Raw genomic sequence first — 18,758 nt, 5'->3', positions numbered from 1 at the left:
TAAAGCAGGGCTTTGCTGACTGAAAGGATGTCTTCCTGTAGTTTAGGTCAGCTGCATGATTTGACTGGGCAAACAACAGTCAAATGATGCAGTGGTCTTGTAACAACACATGGTGCAAAACTTAGTATTGCCCATGGACTTGACAGCTTAACAAATTAAGAAAACCTGCCCATAGAGATAATAATGTATACTAAGTATTAACATGTAAAAACATGCTCCTTTCCCAACATAAATTATTGTAGACAGACTTCAAATAAAATGTACTTTACTATGAAGCACTGTGTGTCTTTACTATGAGGCACTGTGTGCTTCTAATGAAGCTGGAGCTCATCTTGTTAAGGTTTCTGTTTCCACTATTTGTGGTCTTTCATAAAGGCAGTGTATTGCATATCTAAACAAGGAATATTAGCTTTTATTATTACTATTATTTGAATCTCTCTTCTGTAGCTTTTATTCTTTTGTCTGAACCTGTGAAGGACAAAATAATTGTCTACAAGTTTCACTTTGAGACAGAAATGTTTTACTGTATTTTATTCTAAGTTTGTGAGTTTTAAGAACGTGATGCATGTCCTGTAAAAAAACTGAGAAGCAATTCTGAAATTAAGGCAGAATACAGTGAATTCTAATATGACTTTAAGAAATATTTACTTCTGTATGCTGTAAGATTAGGCATTCCTACTTAAAGAAAACTAAAGGAGCAGTAGTTTTTTATTCTTACCAGTGCAGATGCATTTTCTGGAAAATGACTGTTTGTAGGAGGAGGACATACAGATTATCTATACTTGATGATAACACGTTCTGTCAATATATCTGTGTAATCTCTGTAAAGGCTTTAGCTGACAATCTTCAGAATGTATGAACAAATCAGTTTACATTACATGCATAATGCTTAACTTTAAATTGTGTTGCCAGAATAATGTGTGCTTACCAAAGGAAAAGGAATATTAGACTGCATTTTTAACACTAGTGAACAGATCTGTATTTTGATACGTAGTTTAGAATCCTAATGGTCTTTAACGTAGGTATGCAGAGTTTTAAAAATAGAAGGGCAGAGCCTGCTATCTTTTATCTATTGTAAATACTTATGAAGTGGTTCATTCAGAATTCAAATAAAGATCCATTGTCTTCTCAGTGCTTACATAATTCCACCATGCTCCTGATTTTGAAAAGGATATATTTTTAGGGTTGAATACAACATCATATTTTTGCAAGGAGTTGAGAATTAGTTAACTAGGGTCTGAAACATATAGTCTCTTCATAGGCCAGAGTGTGGCAGCTGAGTGCTGCTCTCAGGCTGTAGCTTTGCCAGCAACAAACCATACCCTTGGGTGCCCCAGGACCAGCACTGCCAGCTAATTGAGGGAAGGGATTGTCCTGCTCTACACTGCACTGATGTGGCCTCACCTTGAGTACTATGTATACTTCTGGGCACCACAGTACAAAAATGACATTACACTATTAGAGAGTGTCCAAGGAAGAGCTGCAAAGATGCAGAAGGGTTGAAAATGGAAGACGTATGAGGTGTGACTGAAGTCATTGGTTGGCTCAGCCCAAACCGAGGAGGCTGAGGGCAGGTATTGTGGCCACCTACAGCTTCCTATGAGGGGAGTGCAGAGCCAGGCACTGATCTTCTTTCACAGGTGGCAGTGAGAGAACTCAAAGGAATACCATGGAGTTGCAACGTGGGAAGGTCAGGCTGAATATCAGGAAAAACGTACTTCACCGGAGGGCAGTGGGCATGGAACAGGCTCCCCAGGGCAATGGTCACAGTCCCAAGCTGCCAGAGTTCTAGGAGTGTCTGGGCAGTGCTCTCAGACATATGGTCTGAATTTTGGGTGGTCCTGCGCGGAGCCCAGAGCTGGACTCAGTGATCCTTGTTGGACCCTTCCAACTATGATTCTACAGTTCTACTCATTACTGTCCCCACACACCCTCTGTGCTACACAAATGAAGCTCCTAATGAACAGCTCCGAGAATAGGTTAGCTTAGAATCACAATCTATCCCAAATGGATTTTGTTCTCTGTGTGGACCTGAAAAGAACCATCTCAGAGAAGCTGACAGGTGCAAAGGGGCATACGCTCATGTAGCACTGCCAACAGGATGCTTATCCAAGGCTTGTCAGATGAACGGAGACCTGCTCCTCCCACTGGGCCTGGCAGGCAGGTCTCAAAGTGAACTTCTGAAGCATGCAACTATAACCAATCCATGGAGTGGTCTGGATTAAAACTAGACTCTTTCTTTTCCTCTGAAGTCAGCTTGCCAGCAGAGCCTCACAGAGATGGTATAGGATGGGTAACCAGCAGGGGAAAGCAGAGGGGAGGAGGATGTTAAACTTGCTTTTCTACTACAGAACAGTAGCCTAAATATGCATCTAGGACTGTATTCTCTTCACATGAAGAAGCAGTTTGCTCTTGACCTCAAAACCACCCCCAGCAGACGTGCATGACAATGGATATGTCAGAGATATGAGGTGAAAGCAGCTGCCAGTTGCAGTGGTTAAGCAGTTTTGGATTTTCATGCATGCTTTCATCTGTGAAGGGCTGATAAGCTAGAGATGTTTCATTAGTATATGGGTGACCTCTGGTTTGCTATTTCTGGTACTCAAAGGTTAGCTGGCTGTGTATCATACCTTATAGGCTATAATAGCAGCTGGAATTAATATTAGAATATTCTGTTGCACTTCAAACTCCATTTAAATGTTACTGAATTTTAAATTAGAACATATTTTTGAGAAGCATGGGAATTTGCAAAAAGAAAAAAAAAGTATCTAGCAGCTTATCATCATGGAGTTTATTTTAAGAAAAACAGAAGCAAATGCACCTCAAGCTGGACTAACTGTCAGGTGCCAGTGGAACTCAGGGTTACAAAGTAAGTGCATGCTGGAAAGATACAAAGAGTAACAAATAAAAGCAGTGACAATAGAACTAGGGCAAGAGGTTAGGTACACCCAAATCCAACCTGGGTGATTAAATTAGGCCACTCCTGTCCTAAAAGCCACTGTATGTATCTGGCCAGCCAGATGGAGTGTTTGGCTCTGCTGTGGAATCGGTCAGGTCAGTGGAGAGGGAAGAGGAGAAAGATTTGGTGGAGGAAATAAAAGGTGGCATCTTAGGTTGTGGTCTTCCTAGCTATGAATCTCTGAAGCTTGTTGCCAGATGTGATCCTCCTGTCTAATGTATGGTCTGATAACTGTTCTGGGTGTGCAGAATTGAGAAGAGGTCAGAGACCTGCGCAGACAACCACTGGACTTCTTTTGTTCATCTTTGACATTCCCAGGCCATTAAATACTCATTCTTCTAAACAGCTTGAAATATCAAGTATAGGTGTCAACCTTGTACTGCTTCGTATCAGTATACACCCACTGGGTGTTATACTTTTCTGAAGGTTCCTCAGAAATAAAAACATTTTCAGGTGTGTGTGTGAGAGTGCAAAACAGATGTGCAGAATTAATTTGTTTTTATTCCTAGGAGAAGTTATCACATGAAAAACTGCCACCTCTCACACCTGAAAGCCATTGGACAAAATCATCCTAAGTGTAATTTAATTGATTACATTACACTGCAGTTCAATCAACTGCAATAAAGTTAATTGAACCTCTCCTAAGGAATGTGACTTGAGCCAAATGATTCAAAGTAGTACCAAGGTACTGATTAATGGAGGCAATTATTTTTAGTAGGAATGGGTCCAAGTAATTGAGTGATGCTTAAATGTTCTGTATAATGTGGTCTCATGAGGACAGTAGTTGCTTACTTTCAGCAAATTTCAGATCAAGTATAGGTACAAAACATTCAAAAATTTGAGATAAAAATGCTCATTTTAAGTGACTATACCTTCCAAACTTTGTCATGGATAAGAGATATATAGCACTCCTCAAGTCAGCTGCTTTTCTTTTAGTGTGTTTGTTTAACTCTGTCTCCAAACATAACCACTGGGTTCTGCACAGAAACATTACTGCTGTTTTGTCTTTCTTGGCAATATTTTCAATGGGACAAAATGAGATGCTACAGAATAACCATTTTGGTATTTTTCAATCAATTAGTTTTTCGAGTGAGGCTGGATTTGTTTTATAAATGCCCTTAATTAAAGTAAGCGAAGTTCCCTTAGAATGTTCAGCTGTGTTTTCTTGCTATGCTTATCTATTTGCATGTAAATATGCATGGTCACTTGAGCAAAATTTACAACTCTTCTGAAAAAAAGACTGGTGCTTTTACAGTTTTTAACCTATGTTAGGATCAAATACTTTGTTGCTGAATTTAAAGTCATATTTGCCATTGGCCATATGTTAATAGCTCCACAGGTGAAATGTAGATTAGGTGAAATGCATGTGAAAAGTAGTCCATCTTTGTAAGTTAGCTTGAATGGTAACGTATATTTAAAACAAACAAATAAAAAATTAGAACCACCACCACCAATCAAAACTAGCTGGTTTTGAAGTGCTGGTCAGCAGTTGTGTTCCATCTACGCCTTAGATTCTTTGTTATAATAGATTATTAAAGTTCTTATTTAGCCAAGAGAGGAAATTGTACTCACCTGGTCTGCTTGTAATGTGTGTGAAGTATAGAGTAAATAGACCTTTAAATTATTGCCAGTTTGAGCAGGAAAAAAAACAAGGGTATAAACAAGTCGTATACAGACGTAGATGAAAATTGGAGAAAGTGGGGTCACATTATCAAGGTTCTGGGTCTAACTGGAATAACAAGGAAAAGAACTCAAAGTAGTTCCAAGAGGGAGCTTGGTTTTATGTTAAGAAATACATTATGTGATGCAGTTGCCATGACGACAAAAGAGTCTGGAGTTTATGTTCTGATGTGTCTCTTCGTTCCCATGCTTCTATCAGAAATAGATGTTCTTAAGTGCAGCTGAAGATTAGCAGTACTGGTGCTACGTGAGGGTATGGTGAGATGCAAGCTAAAGCTCTCCTCAACAGCGTGGCTTAGCAATCTGAAGAGACAGAACAGGCTCCTGCTGCAGCTCAGAAAACAACAGCATTGCCACTGCTAAATCTCTTGCAGGAAAAGTCTGGTGCGTAGCTGGAGCAGCCCTGGAGACCTTATGGTTCAGCCCATCCTGCTGCCCTCACTGAGTGGGGGCAGCATGCTGTGCTCCTCTCTTTTGGCATGGCAGATGAAAGAGAAAAGGCACAATACTCCCTCAGAAGAGCCTGCCTCTCTCTTCTTTATATCCTTCCATGCATTACAGCCGCCAGTCCAGGCAAATCTGCAAGCAAGTGGATTTGTGACATGTTCAAACAGCAGCACATGCACAACTCCGTGGTTACTTGAAATGCAAAAGTGTCATTTGAGACTACAAAACTACTTACATGCTATTTGGCTGGTACCAGTTGTAATTGGGTTAGTGTGTACTAAGGTTATAAAGATGGTGGATTTATTTAAAAAGTATGTAGGCCGGGGCTTGTAACTATGTATCATAGGGTTTGGTCTTATTTTTTGGTTGTTTTTTCAAGCAGTTCAATGGAGGGCAAGAGAGATCTGGGAAGTGTTTGAAACTCCAAGGTGGATTTATTCACCGTTGCACCTCTGATTTGGTCACTATGAGAAAAATGATCAGGTTTTGTCTCCTTAGTTACCATGAAAAATGACTGATTACATTTTTCACTGACAGAAGTTTTGATAATGGAAGAATTAGGTTGCTGCATGTATTGAAGAAATTAAGATATATATATATTTAATAATAGAACAGAATCTGTAAAGGTCTCTTTGTCTGATAATGTTTTTTCTTTTGCACCTTCCTACGGGAAGGCTGCTCAGATGAATATCTTCCAGCTCATACATCTGCTATCCTACAATGTACAGGTTATTTTATTTCATTTTAGTTTTTCAACCTATTGCATAGTTATACATTTTGGGGGGCAGGGGGAAGGATTTCCATGCAGCCTGTTCCATTATTCATAAAATCTACCTCTGCATCTCCAGGAGGTACATAAACAGTGCTCTTTTCCAAAATTCTACATTTTTAAATAATAGTATTTCTTCTTTGCTCTCCTAAATTTGTTCACATATGTAAGATAGATACATGCATTTAAATGGTGAAGAGTCTGTTTTATAATCAAACATTGAAAAGAACAAACTTATACAGTAGGATCTTCTGTGTGAGATGGGTACTGTAAAGAATAATGCACTGTTTCAATTTCTTGAAGATATGGATAGGCACATTTCTTGGAGGGAGGGAGGGCGGGCATATTCATGAAAGTTTAATCTTCATCTTTATTGCTAGAGTACATTTTGTGATATCACCCATAAGTGACTTATCTGTTTTCCATTCAGACTTACTTTAAAACAGTATCTAGCATATCCTTGTCCTTTTCTAAACTTCCTTCATTTCTTAAACTGTTGTCATTCTCAGTCCTGTGTGCATATCCCACATGTTATCAGGATTATAAGGTTGCCTGAAGAGAAGCATCTCTATCTTTGTAAAGTTCCAGAAAAGTTTATTGATGTCATGGGTGTTCATATATCATTCTTTTTATGGAGGGCTCTTTCTTGTAGAGATTATTTCTCACAGAAAAAAAAAAATAAAAATAAAAAAATAAAAAAAAAAGAAAGAAAGAAAAAGAGAAAAAAAGAAAAAAGATTACCCAACTGGAGTCCACATCATTCTATAATCTTAAAATACCATGATTTTAATTGAGTTTGTGAGTTTTAGAGATTGCTGTATGCTCAGTAAGATCAGATTAGAATGGTCTTCAATATTAAGAATAGTGAGGATAACCCGGGGTCTTTGTCTCCAGTGTACTCCACATTTTTTCATTATCTGTTGAGAGAACACTCGTGTTTGAGGATAGAACTTCTCATTGGTGGTGTTCAAAGCTCCTTGTGCATGACGAATGTAATCGTTGTTTGAAGTCTCTGTTTTGGAGCTTCAGGCATGTGTAAACACCTTGAATGCCAGCCCCAAAGACCTCAAACGTAGTGTGTTCTCCAAGAGAGCGCTGGAGGGATCAAGGACATATTTGCAGTAGTCACAGTGGTAGAAAGGGTAGAAGAGACACAGTGCACTGTTTTTTGTCTTGGGGAATTGAATAGCTCGTGCTCAAGTATTTTGCATAACCACAGAAACGTATTAAATGGCAAGGATGTGAATGACTGGTTTAGTGAGCCAATAGAAAGGGATGAATCCAGATAACCATGTGGAGGTGATGACGAGTATTAATGGTCGTCTTCTCTGACAATTTAGTGTCTTAAATGTATCCCAAAGTTATCTGGATTAGCCACCTATATGTACCTCCAGTTTCAACTGCAGACTGGTTCACCTGTATCTTCCCTAAATACTGATCACTAACATAAACATCACTTTGCTTGCTTTTCTTTTGTATGGGCTGCCTTTAGCTGTAAGATGACAAGCAGTGGTGCATCATATGGGGCAAAGGCTGAATAGCACAATCTGTCTCCTGTCGCTGACTATTCAGCATCAGGTTTAAGTCATGTATGGTATGTGAAAGTAATGTTATAATTCATGAGGGTAATACTATTTCAAGATATTGAAATACAATGTATTGTACATCTCTAGTAAATTATCTGGGAAATTTAGCTGTTGAACAAATTTTTCTGATTTCTGTCTCCAGCTTTCTCTGAAGTCGTACTTTACCCATCGTGTAGCACTCTACTGATCTTAAAAACTGATGTGCATTAATTATACAAAGTGGAAAAGGTGACATATAGGTGGAAACATAGGTGAAGGCATGTAGGTGAAAAAGTTTTCATACATAAATAAAAAAATCCCCCAAAATACAAGTTCAGCTTGAGAGGTCAGATTTTTGATTTACATTATTTTATGAAAATGTAAGTTCTGTGAATTCATATTATTTCATTATTAATTTCTTAAATCCTCTCAATTTGAGCCAGTAACTTCTGTCTCTCTGGTCAGTTTTAACCATATGATGACAGAGTAGGATTTCAAAAATATTAAGTCCCATGGGTTTTCCCGAGATCTGGAAATAGATGTTTGGCTTGTTGGATGACCAGCTGACAATGATGCAGCATGGAACCACCCATAGCACGTAACTATTTCTATAATATAGTTGTATATTTTTATCTGTTTTTGAAGAGAAAGAAAGTAGTGTAAAAAATTTTGTGGAAGAAGTGAAAGAAAAGAAGAACTTTGCTTTTTGCAGTGAAAGGTCACAGAAAATATGCTTAAAGATTGGGTTGAAGAAGAGGGAGAGATACAAACCTGTGTCCACAAACTGATTTTGCTAGGTGGTTTATGGAGCATCCTTCTAAATACTTTGCCACTAAAGCAAAAATATTTTTTGTTGTGTTTCAAAGACTGTGATCTTACTTAACACCAAATGCCCAGGTAGTGGATATCTGAGTGTGTTACAGACCATAAAAGTTTACCTTCTTCAGCTTGTTTGCAAACCCAAATGAAATGCAGCAGTTATCTCTCCAATGCCAAAGCTTAAAGTGGAAACAAAGAAAGTATAGTCAAATTATTTATACCTGAAAATGTACTGAAACTATCAAACAAACATACTAGAACTCTGGTATGATACTAGATACTATCTAGTGTCCACTTCTACTGTCACTTAGCTTTTATATATTGAAGAAGACTCTGTGACTGAAATCCCAGTTCCTGTTGACAATTTTGATTTTGTTGTTGCTTTTTAATGATGCTAGTTTTACCCACTGAGCTTTTAAACAGTGATCTTCAGATCTCCTATCAATACTTTTATTGTTGTAAAAGGAATCTTCTTGGTACTAGTTTTTAAACAAAACTACTGTAAGCAATCGTTTTAGAGGTTCTGTTTCTGAGACAGCTTTAAAAAAGATGTCTTATATATTTGCTCTTGCTTTAAATGTTAAATATCATTGCACATAATGATGTGAACAGATGGTGTGCTGCATAAGCTGTTTATCATTTTACACATCACTTTTTATTAGTGAAGTGTACATGTTTGATTAATATTAGCTTTTGATGTATTTGGAGTTGTCTGTTTTTTGACAGTGTTAGGAGATATATTCTAATCCATACGGATTTAAATTTTTACTCCAGTAGTAATAGAGTTGTTGCAATCACTAGTTTTGAATTACATAAACCTTTAAATTGTGGAAAAGAATTACCTGGTTTAGGTTTAAATATTGGAAAGAATTTCGGAAGTAGGAGGGTAACTATTCCTGCTAAAATGTTTTAGAGAAATTAAATGTAGATGTCATTGGTCCAGCTAAACAAACAGCATATCTTGAAATTAAGCACCAGATGCTAAGGTGTAAAATAAAACAGCAACAGTTCAATTCAGATCAATATTCTTTTATATCTTCCACCTACAGAAGGAGAGAACTTTGTATTTGTCTGCTCAGTGGGTCTGGATGTTCTGCAGGCATTACACCTATGTCAATTCAGTTGAAATTAAAAAAGCATCTCAAGAGGCATCTCAGGCTTACAGACATAGCACACAAGTAATGCGTTGAGATTTTTGACTGCTGTATTTTTTGAAAATATTGTTTACCAAAACATTATTTTGTTGTAAATATTCTTGTCTCATCTAAAACCTGGAAAATTTTCATGGATGAGACAATGATTTCTAGTTGTAAACCAGGGCTTGTAGTTCTGCTAAATGGCAATAACATTTAATGAGAGATTTTGCTCTAAACTGTAAATTCTTTAGAGTGTGAGGTGCTCAGCCTGTCAGAATAAATAGAGGAAGCTAAAAACACTTACTTTGAAAATGACTGTTCATTTTGGAATGCTCTGGGTGATCTCGGTGAAATAGAACTGAGTCAGTTGTGCTTTGGATAAAGTTCAAATTCCCAGCATGTATTCTGGCAGCATCTTTTCTTCAATGATTCTATTCCTTAATATCATTTATGTTCAAATAACACATGGCTGTGATTATATGCTGTGACTGTTCAGATTTCAAATAACTTTCACCAATTCCTTTTAGATTGTATAAAGAAATTACTTTTATCCACACTTATTTACAGATTTTTTCTGCCTGTGTTTTCTTGTATGTGTAAGGATAACTGCTAGGGAAAGAATTTATGAATTTATTAAAGAAATTATGCTGTAGTACTAAGAATTACCTAGGGACTATATTTTTTAAAGTTTAATGTTGAATGCAGGTTAAGTTTAATTGGCGTGACCGTAATAGTTGGTCAGGGTTTCATGTTTTACCATTAAAATTATTCTGGAATGCTATAGTCCTGTTGCCTGTGCTTCCCAAACACCAGATCCTTCTAGAAACGTGCAGAAGGAAAAATCTGGAAAATGAGGAAAGGAGTGTCTCAAATAAAAGAATCCCTCTGGAACCTGCAGTTTCATTTCAAGAGTGAAAAATTTGGTTCCTGGATGATCTGAAAGGAAAGGATCTGAAAGGAAAAACTATAAATATCTCCTTTGTTATGTTAGAGAGAAAAATGCATGTAACCATTTGTGCCTAATCCATGGTGAATAATGACTATCATTCAAGAAAATATTTTAGTGTATGAAATGCTGAATGGTAGCACACTAATTGTTGCAAATAAAACAAGTAAAGGGAAATATCTGGTTAAACTCACTATGTGTTTCACTATTTTAACTGATAATTATAAGTGAATTAAATGCATATTTCTTTTCCTGTTATCACGCCAACTACTTGAGGTTTCTTATATATATGTTTTCATTAAAAGACAGCAATTAGACATTCTGAATCTTCCTGTTCTTTCTACCTTCCGGGTTTAAAAACTGAAGGAACAGGCATTTTTGACGTTTTGATCTAAACGAATGCTTTCTGTTTTTGCAGGTTAATAATGAGAATGTTGTGAAAGTTGGCCACAGGCAGGTGGTGAATATGATCCGACAAGGGGGCAATCACCTAGTTCTAAAGGTTGTCACAGTAACAAGGAATCTTGATCCAGATGACACAGCTAGAAAGAAAGGTACATTTTTCTCTTTTCCCAATGGATTTTTTTTCAGTCTTGCTCTACAGAGAACAGGCTATGGACACAAATCTAATTTATAAACTTCCCTTTTTCAATTTGTAATGCTCTTTTGCTATTTTGCTATTTATTTTAGAGTAATTTAATCCTGTTTACTTATGCATTCACATGTGACAAGAAGGGTCATTCCATTGTCGTGCTTGTCATGAAATTTCATCTTTGTGGATCTTTCATATAATATCAGTTGAAGGTCTAATCAAACTTCTTGACATGAGTGTCTCGATGGAGAAAACTCACAAAGAACTGATTATCGTTTATTAATTAATTCCAAACATACTTGAAGTTAATTTGACTCCTGTTGAACTTACTGAGAATGTACAGGTTTTCAAATTTTTTTAAAGAAACTGTAAGATTAAGAAAAGCAAGCAATATATTTTGATTGAATTTCTGATAAAAGAAACAGTACATTAGAATCAGAAAATCATTCCAGGTGAATTCAAGTAAAGGGGTTGTCCCAGCCAGGGAGAATTCCCTCTTTTTCCTCTAAGTCAAAAATATGCATGGGTTCTTTTTCTGCCACTTGGTTGCTAACAAGAAAGCAGTGGCTCCAGGAAAGTTTAATGTAGCATCATGTGCTGCAAGACTTTGGAAAACAGTTGTCTGGGTACAAATATGGGGAAGTTTTTTCTCAGTTTAAAAGTGTAATTTTTTTTTTAACACTGTCTTTAGTAGAGGTTATGGGATAATGTATAAAGACTGAGTTACTCTGTTAAGAATTATAATGTTCTAACTTCCCCCTCCTCCTCCCACCCTCCAAAAAAAAAAAAAAAAAAAAAAAAAAAAAGAAAGAAAGAAAGAAAAAAAATAAATTGAATTTTGCACTATTTCTTTCACCTTAGATGCTTCTTAACTTGCTCAGGTAAAAGTTACTCAGGGAAGTTATTTGAATCAGAGAATCATAGAATGCCTTGAGTTGGAAGGGACCTTAAAGATCATCCATTTCCAACTCCCCTGTTGTGTTCAGAGCTGCCCCCCACCAGCTTAGGCTGCCCAGGGCTCCATGCAACCTGGCCTTGAAATACCTCCAGGGTAGGCACTCACAACTTCTCTGGGCAGCTGTTGCCAGTGCCTCACTGCCTCTGACTAAAGCTCTTAGTATGTAATCAAAATCTCTCCTCTTATCCTATCGTTATCAGACAACGTCAATAGTCAGCCTTGCTTCTGTTCATAAGCTTCTTTAAGTACTGGAAGGCCCACTTCTCAAGCTGTCCATGTCCCTCTGGATGGCATCCCTTCCTTCTGTTGTATCAACTGCACCACTCAGCTTGATGTGGTCTGCAGAGTTGCTGATGGTGCAGCTTCTCTCAAAAATTTGTTGTCTCTTTTCTCATCAGGAAAGAGCAGACTTCAAGCTGGATTTAATATGTGTAGCACTTTTGTAGTACGTACTGTGTGTCTGGCACTGATCTCGAGCTATGTTTTTATGCTCTCGTGACATACTTTTGTTCAAATCTCTGTGAGAGGATGATAGAGCTTAACAGGGGAAAGATGATGCTTATATAGTGTATATAGGTAATACAAGAAGACAGTTGTCTACTTCCCTCTCTCATGCCTTCTTCTCCTCAAACTGCTTTGCCTTCTTTAGTCAGAATAGTGTAGCATAGTGTATGTTATTGATGCTTCCGAATCCTTGATGTTTTGCCTGGTGTCCCAGTGCCATTTCTGTTTACTGGACAACTCCAGCTTTCCTACCAACATTGGCATAATCTTTTCTGAAGTTACCTCCCCTTTCTGACCTCTGGAATGGATTATATCAATATGTTTTCTGGTTTGGCTACATTTGAAGCTAGCAAAAAAGATTTATCATCAGGATAATAAAACAGATGCTGGTTCTGAGCTAAATGATTGCCTTGATATTTTAAGCTTTACTTTGTGTTCTTTATCTCGAGAATCACCTGTTTTATCTTGTCTCACTGTAACTGTAAAGATAAATGTGAATCTTCTTTCTTATGTTTCTGAGATTTCTGAAATTAATCTGACAGAGGTTGACTGGTCTCTAGGAGAGTTTTAGTTGTGTACATTTCTTAGGAGGGGCACAAGTGCTGGGAGGCACTTTCTCTAGAAAGTCTTTTTCCTACTAAAAAATAGAAGGGCGCAGTTATTTAGCTTTAACTGTTTCTATGTATCCTGTTACATAAAAGCTTACGGATGTGTCAAACAACCTACACTAAAAGTAGAAACAGTACAGAAATCCAGTACATGAAAAGCATTTCAGGGTTTTTCCTCTGCGTGCATGTATTTAATATTACCTTATTTAATGTGACATTATTTTAAATAAATCAGAAATTGTGTATGTTAATATAGTGGTTTAGAGAGGTTTATTTACTTATACTGTCTATCATTCTGTTTAACGCAAAGCCCCACCACCTCCTAAGCGAGCTCCAACCACTGCACTGACCTTGCGGTCTAAGTCAATGACCTCAGAGCTTGAAGAGCTTGGTAAGAAAGTGTTTTTTGACAAGCATGCTGGGATAAAGAAATGTAAATATATATATATATATGTATATGTATGTATGTATGTTAAATTGATTTATAAGAATTGCAATGTGTACAGTATATAGAGCAGAAAGGGTTGTAAGAATGCTGCATCTTTGGACAGTTCAAATATGCATGAATTGCATGAATAATTTTTTTTTTTAAACTTGTGCCTTTACTGCTATGCAAGAGAATGTTGATACATTTTTATGCATCATTGAAGTTTGGCACATTTACTAAAGAATAATGCCGTATCTTATTTTGTTAGCTTTGCTTTCTACATTTTCAGTTCATCTAATATTGTTTTATTTTAAATTTCTGTGGCCTCTCATTAGTGGATAAAGGTAAGCTGCCAGAAGCTGTTGTTAAAAAGCTGACAGTGTTAAAGCAGCTTCAACTTCAACTTGTTTTCGTTAGACTCTAATCTGAAAAAGTGCATATTATTATATCACTTTGACTTCTCTGCATGAAATAAGCTTAATTCTTCTTGCTACTGGTAATAAAAAAGTGTTGGGCATTCAGTCTTTTATTCACTAGTTTTAAGAAATGTGATGAGTGATTCCTTGAACATTCACATTCTAAATGTACATAATTCTTGGGGAATTTTGATTAGTTTTATAGAAGTGTAGAAAGTAATTGTTCTTTTTGTCCTGAATTTAAACTATTAGGTCATTAAAAAGAAGAATTTTTACAGGTAGACTAAAGAATATGATATGAATGGACTGTATATAACAAGACAAATGCCCAGTGTATATTTATATTTTGTTATTTCACCAGAATAGTGTGTTTAGCAAGCGACACTGCGTACCTCACTGCAGAGTAATACAGTCTGTCACACAGTAATGCTCATTTAATTACCTACATTTTGTAAAAAAATTTATTTTTGTCATAGACTCATGAAGGGAAACATGAAAGAATCGAAGCATTGAGGATAAATGACCACACCTTTTTTTCCCTATGAGTCAATTTTTTCTGGGGCAGATGGACCCCACCTATTCATTAGCGAGTCAGAAGACACATGATTTCAGTGGGAGCTCTGACAAACAAAAGGCTGCAGAAGTGATTATGGTCTTCTCTGTGGCGTAACAAGCTAATGAAGACCAAAATTTAACGTTCCGATAATTTATCCCTGACAGATCTCAGAAAATTTGTTTTGTCTATGCTAAGGACCTTAGGAACCTGAGTAAAGGTTTCAGCAGTTTGTGAATGCTCCTTAATATTTCTTCCAGAATTCAAATGTAGAATATTATTTTTGGAGCCAATTTTTTTGGAGCCAATGTTTGAGGTATTTTGATTTGTTTTCCTTGCATGGAGTGCTATGTAACTTTGCTGACTTATCAATAAGCTTTCCCGAGGAGACAGAAGTATTTAGGTATCGCTTTTTCCCCCTTCCTTTTTCCCTTCTCCAAATCACTCTCAGACTGAGAGTATTTTTGTATTTCTCTTACTTTTCAGTCTTACATAGTAGGTACAGTTACTAAAACAGAGAGAAGCAGCACTCTTTTCTGGAGGAAAATCACATCTTAACAGTAACATCACTCTTGTAATGAAAAGCATTATATTTTAGCTTATTTGTCCCCTAATTCAGAGTATAGTACTTGGCCTGCCGTGTTCTCTTTGGCTTGTAGAAACCACTGCATCTCTTGTGATTAGCAGCCATGGGATATGAGTCTTTAAGTGAATTTCCCATCTATATCATCATTTAGATGGGCAAATATTACCATGGCAAGACTTTACTATTCTGAAGATTATTTCTGAAGCATGCTCCAGAAATGTATGTCCCCTAATAAAGCTGTAGTAATACTGGAGCATAACAGATTATTTTCTTCCAAAAGCCTGTAAATACCAGTTCCAAATGATTCTCTAAACATTTACCACCTTAGCAAACTATGACTATGACTTCTGTTATAAATAGCAACATCTGTGGTCTACCTATTTTGATATTTGTCCTGTAAAAGGACTGTTAGCAGAAAGAAAAAGAATTCTTGAATTGCACAAAAATCAAACGGATTACCAAGAAGAAAACATTTTCACTCATTGATTAAAAATTGTCTTCTGATGTATAACATAAATTGTATGTGTGTATATATATAATTTACATAGCTTTATATGTATATGTGTATATATTGGACATCTGTATGATCTATGAGAACACCCACATTTTTATGACTATTAAACAATGTAATGAACATTTTTTTCATAATATACATATATACAAAAACTAAATAGAAAATATGAACAGATGAACACTGTGGATGTTCTCATCAATATATGTGTAATCTTTTTTCTGAACTGAAGAAGCTCATGGTCTCAATAATGTCTTGTGGCGAAGAATTCCACAGGCTGATTATGTGCTGTGTACAAACGTTCTTTTTTATTGGTTTTGAATGTGATGCCTTTAATTTTATTGAATGTCCCTTGTTATGTAGTATAAGAAGAAGGAAAACAGAAATTCCCATTTTGTTTTCCCTTAGAGTATATATTTCTTTCTTCAGTTTTCCTAGCTAGGCTAAATGACCTGATTTTTTTTAATTATTATTTTTTTAATTTATTTACCTTGCAGTCTTCACAGTCATATCCTTTGCCTGGCTTTGAACTTACAGTGTTGCTGACATGTTTTGAGCTACCCTGTTCCCCATAACACTTAGCAGACCATCTCAGTTGTTCTCTTTCAGTTGAGTTAATCCAAATGATGGCAGAGAACATGTGATAGTGATTCCTTTCCGTTTCAATCTGAAAAGGCGTTAAAATGCCCTATTATTATAATTTTAAAGCTTTGGTATCAATAATTTGCCCCAGTTACTACTTCTTAAAAACAATTTAGAGAAAAGTTGTGCATTTATCCCTGCCATATGCTGGGGAGCAACTTCTTATAGCTCAAATCTAAACCCTGATAAACTGGGCTTTTGCCAAGCTGTTTATCTAGGGTGGTTTCATAGATACATGCATAGTATAGGTTAGCAGAGAGAGGCTGACGTCTTAAATGGAAGAAAAATGTTTATGCTCAGAGTAACAGACAAGGATTTAGCATATAAAATTATCTTCAGAATTGATTCACAGTTCATTCCCTTTCTGTTTCCAAGCTTCAGTACGGAAGAAGAAGGGTAAGGGGAAGCATTTTGTCTCTTGTTTAACCTGTTTCTCACCTTTCCATAGTGGAGGATAATAACATATTGTAAATGTTGGCATATGGTCCAGTTTATTTTATGGTGTCAAACGTACATTAGTTATTGTATATGTTTTTTAGTTACTTAGTTAACAAATTGCAAACATACTAAGAAGTAAAGCAGAAGACTACATTTGAAAATATTCCCCACATTCCTTCCTTTTGTCTCCTTTCCTTCATTTTGCCTTTCTTTCCTTCTTTCTATCCAACTCTTTTCCAAACCCTTCCATTTCATCTCCTCACAGTTACTGTGCTAACTGGCAGCCACTCAGAGTACATGGCCAGTAACACATCCTCAGTGTAGTCCTACGTTAGTGATTTCATTTGTCTTTTTGATGGCCAAATGTTACTCACGTAACCACACTGTCTCTATCTCAGGAAGTAGGGATCTTGCACACAACACTTGAACTTTTGACCTGGACAAATGCTGCTCTGCACAATTTTAAGTTTTTATATAACATCTTCCACACTGTCCCGTATGCATGGAGTGCCGACCCCGAACTGATTCATAAGGCCACTACCTTTTCCCTGAAATCTCTCCTTAAGACCCGCTTCCCCTGTGATCCCTATTAAGCAATCATCTCAGTAATAATGGCTAGGCAGAGGAACAGGTAGATGACATAGTGATAATATTTTAATAGTTTTTATAAATGTAACTGCATATATATGTATACAACTTTGTTTGTGTTTAGTTTTACTTTTCCATACTCCTGTATGTCATTTGCTTTCTTAGACTGTGAGCTCCTAGGAGCAGGGACTGTGCCATTCACACGTTTTCATGATGTCTAGCCCAAGGAAGAGCCTTAAACCTCTCTGGGCCCCTAGGTGGTAGCTGGTAAAACAGTCTGTGTGCTGCTCTTTGACAAAGCTTAGCATCCCTGAAAGGAAAGCTATGTTGTAGGCAGTGCATCTCAGCAGTGAAGCTTTTGCTTTTTAATATTAAACAAAATCAGGTTATTTATTTTCTTCTACTTATTTTTCTCTTCCTTCCTGACCTCCTTTCAGGTCACTAACAGAAATACAGCTAGTGGTATTTTCCATTCTTGATTCAGAACATGTGCCAAATAAACCCCATTGCTACTGGTATGTTTTGGCAGCTTATAAAGGTCTTTACATTATTATAGTAGCTATCTGTAAAGCAAAATGCAGTTTTCTGGGTCATAGGTGAGGGAGACATTGAGACAGAACTAGTGGCTTTTGGGATTCTGTTTGACTGTTTTTTTTGTTATGTTTGGATGAGGCTTCTGGTTCAATGGGAGGCTGGGAAAACAGAAGAGCATAGGTGGCATTTTTATATTGAGTATCAACTATATGTTGTTTGTGACTAAAGAGAAAGGTAATAAAATCTTAAGGTCGCAAAAAATTTAGAGCAATACATCATGGGTAATATTACCATTTTACTGCAGTTTCATAGCACAGATTACTAAAAGTTAAGGAATGCTCAGTGTGTGCCACTGGCTTTCTGCTTACAGCAGCTGCCTGACTCAGAGAAGTAACACCCGGTTTCAGATTGTGGTTTTGAAGGGGCTGTGTTTTTAATAGTAAAATTAGTCTCTGGATTTTATGAGATGCCGGAGAGGGAAAAGAGGCATTATTTTTTTCTTATGTGACTCATAAGTTTTCAACGACAGATTAACAGTTGTAGCAGGAGCCTTTTTTGATGCAGTACTTACAATATAATTCTAGATAATATGTGGTTAGCCCATTCATGCTGAAGAATATCCAAAATATTTGTGCAAATTAGAATTAAGATTTGAAAATACTAGAAATGATTTGAAGATTTGAAAATAATAGAAATGTTATTAAGCTCCCTATGCATTTGTTTTGATCGTAATTCTTATATCACTGCAAGAAATAGATTTCATTAAATTTTCAAAATATTTTAAGATAATAAAATTGACTTCATAAAAATTTTATGTGGCTTGTGAAAAGCCTGTTTTTGAAGGACTCTATCTTCAGTTTTTATTTTGATGTACTTGCTAATAACTACTTGTGAATTTTAAAATGATATGATTCTTAACAAGTACATACTGTAAACATATAGATGTATGATTCAAAAGTTTTATACTGCTGAGCTTTTTACTGCCAAGAAGTGGATTTGATTTAGTGAGTAATTTGGGATTTTCAGTGAAAGCTTAAGTAGACAGTTCTTAAATGAAAAGCTAATATGAAAATCCTTGGG

At 36.4% G+C, this 18,758-nt stretch overlaps 1 protein-coding gene across 1 annotated transcript in view; it reads left to right on the top strand.

Annotated features, from left to right (window-relative positions):
* The window catches only part of SHANK2 (SH3 and multiple ankyrin repeat domains 2), a 344,135-nt gene that overhangs the window by 291,215 nt on the left and 34,162 nt on the right, over positions 1 to 18,758 (top strand). The window contains exons 19-22 of the mRNA XM_042868615.1: positions 10,740 to 10,875; positions 13,294 to 13,374; positions 13,746 to 13,754; positions 16,494 to 16,514. Coding sequence (XP_042724549.1) covers positions 10,740 to 10,875; positions 13,294 to 13,374; positions 13,746 to 13,754; positions 16,494 to 16,514 — 247 coding nt within the window. The remainder of the gene's footprint in view (positions 1 to 10,739; positions 10,876 to 13,293; positions 13,375 to 13,745; positions 13,755 to 16,493; positions 16,515 to 18,758) is intronic.

Source organism: Lagopus leucura, unplaced genomic scaffold (assembly GCF_019238085.1).
Source record: "Lagopus leucura isolate 7727_CA_CO unplaced genomic scaffold, USGS_WTPT01 Super-Scaffold_1, whole genome shotgun sequence".
Taxonomy (NCBI): domain Eukaryota; kingdom Metazoa; phylum Chordata; class Aves; order Galliformes; family Phasianidae; genus Lagopus; species Lagopus leucura.
The sequence above is the reverse complement of the archived record's forward strand: the minus strand, read 5'-3'. Positions and strand labels throughout refer to the sequence as shown.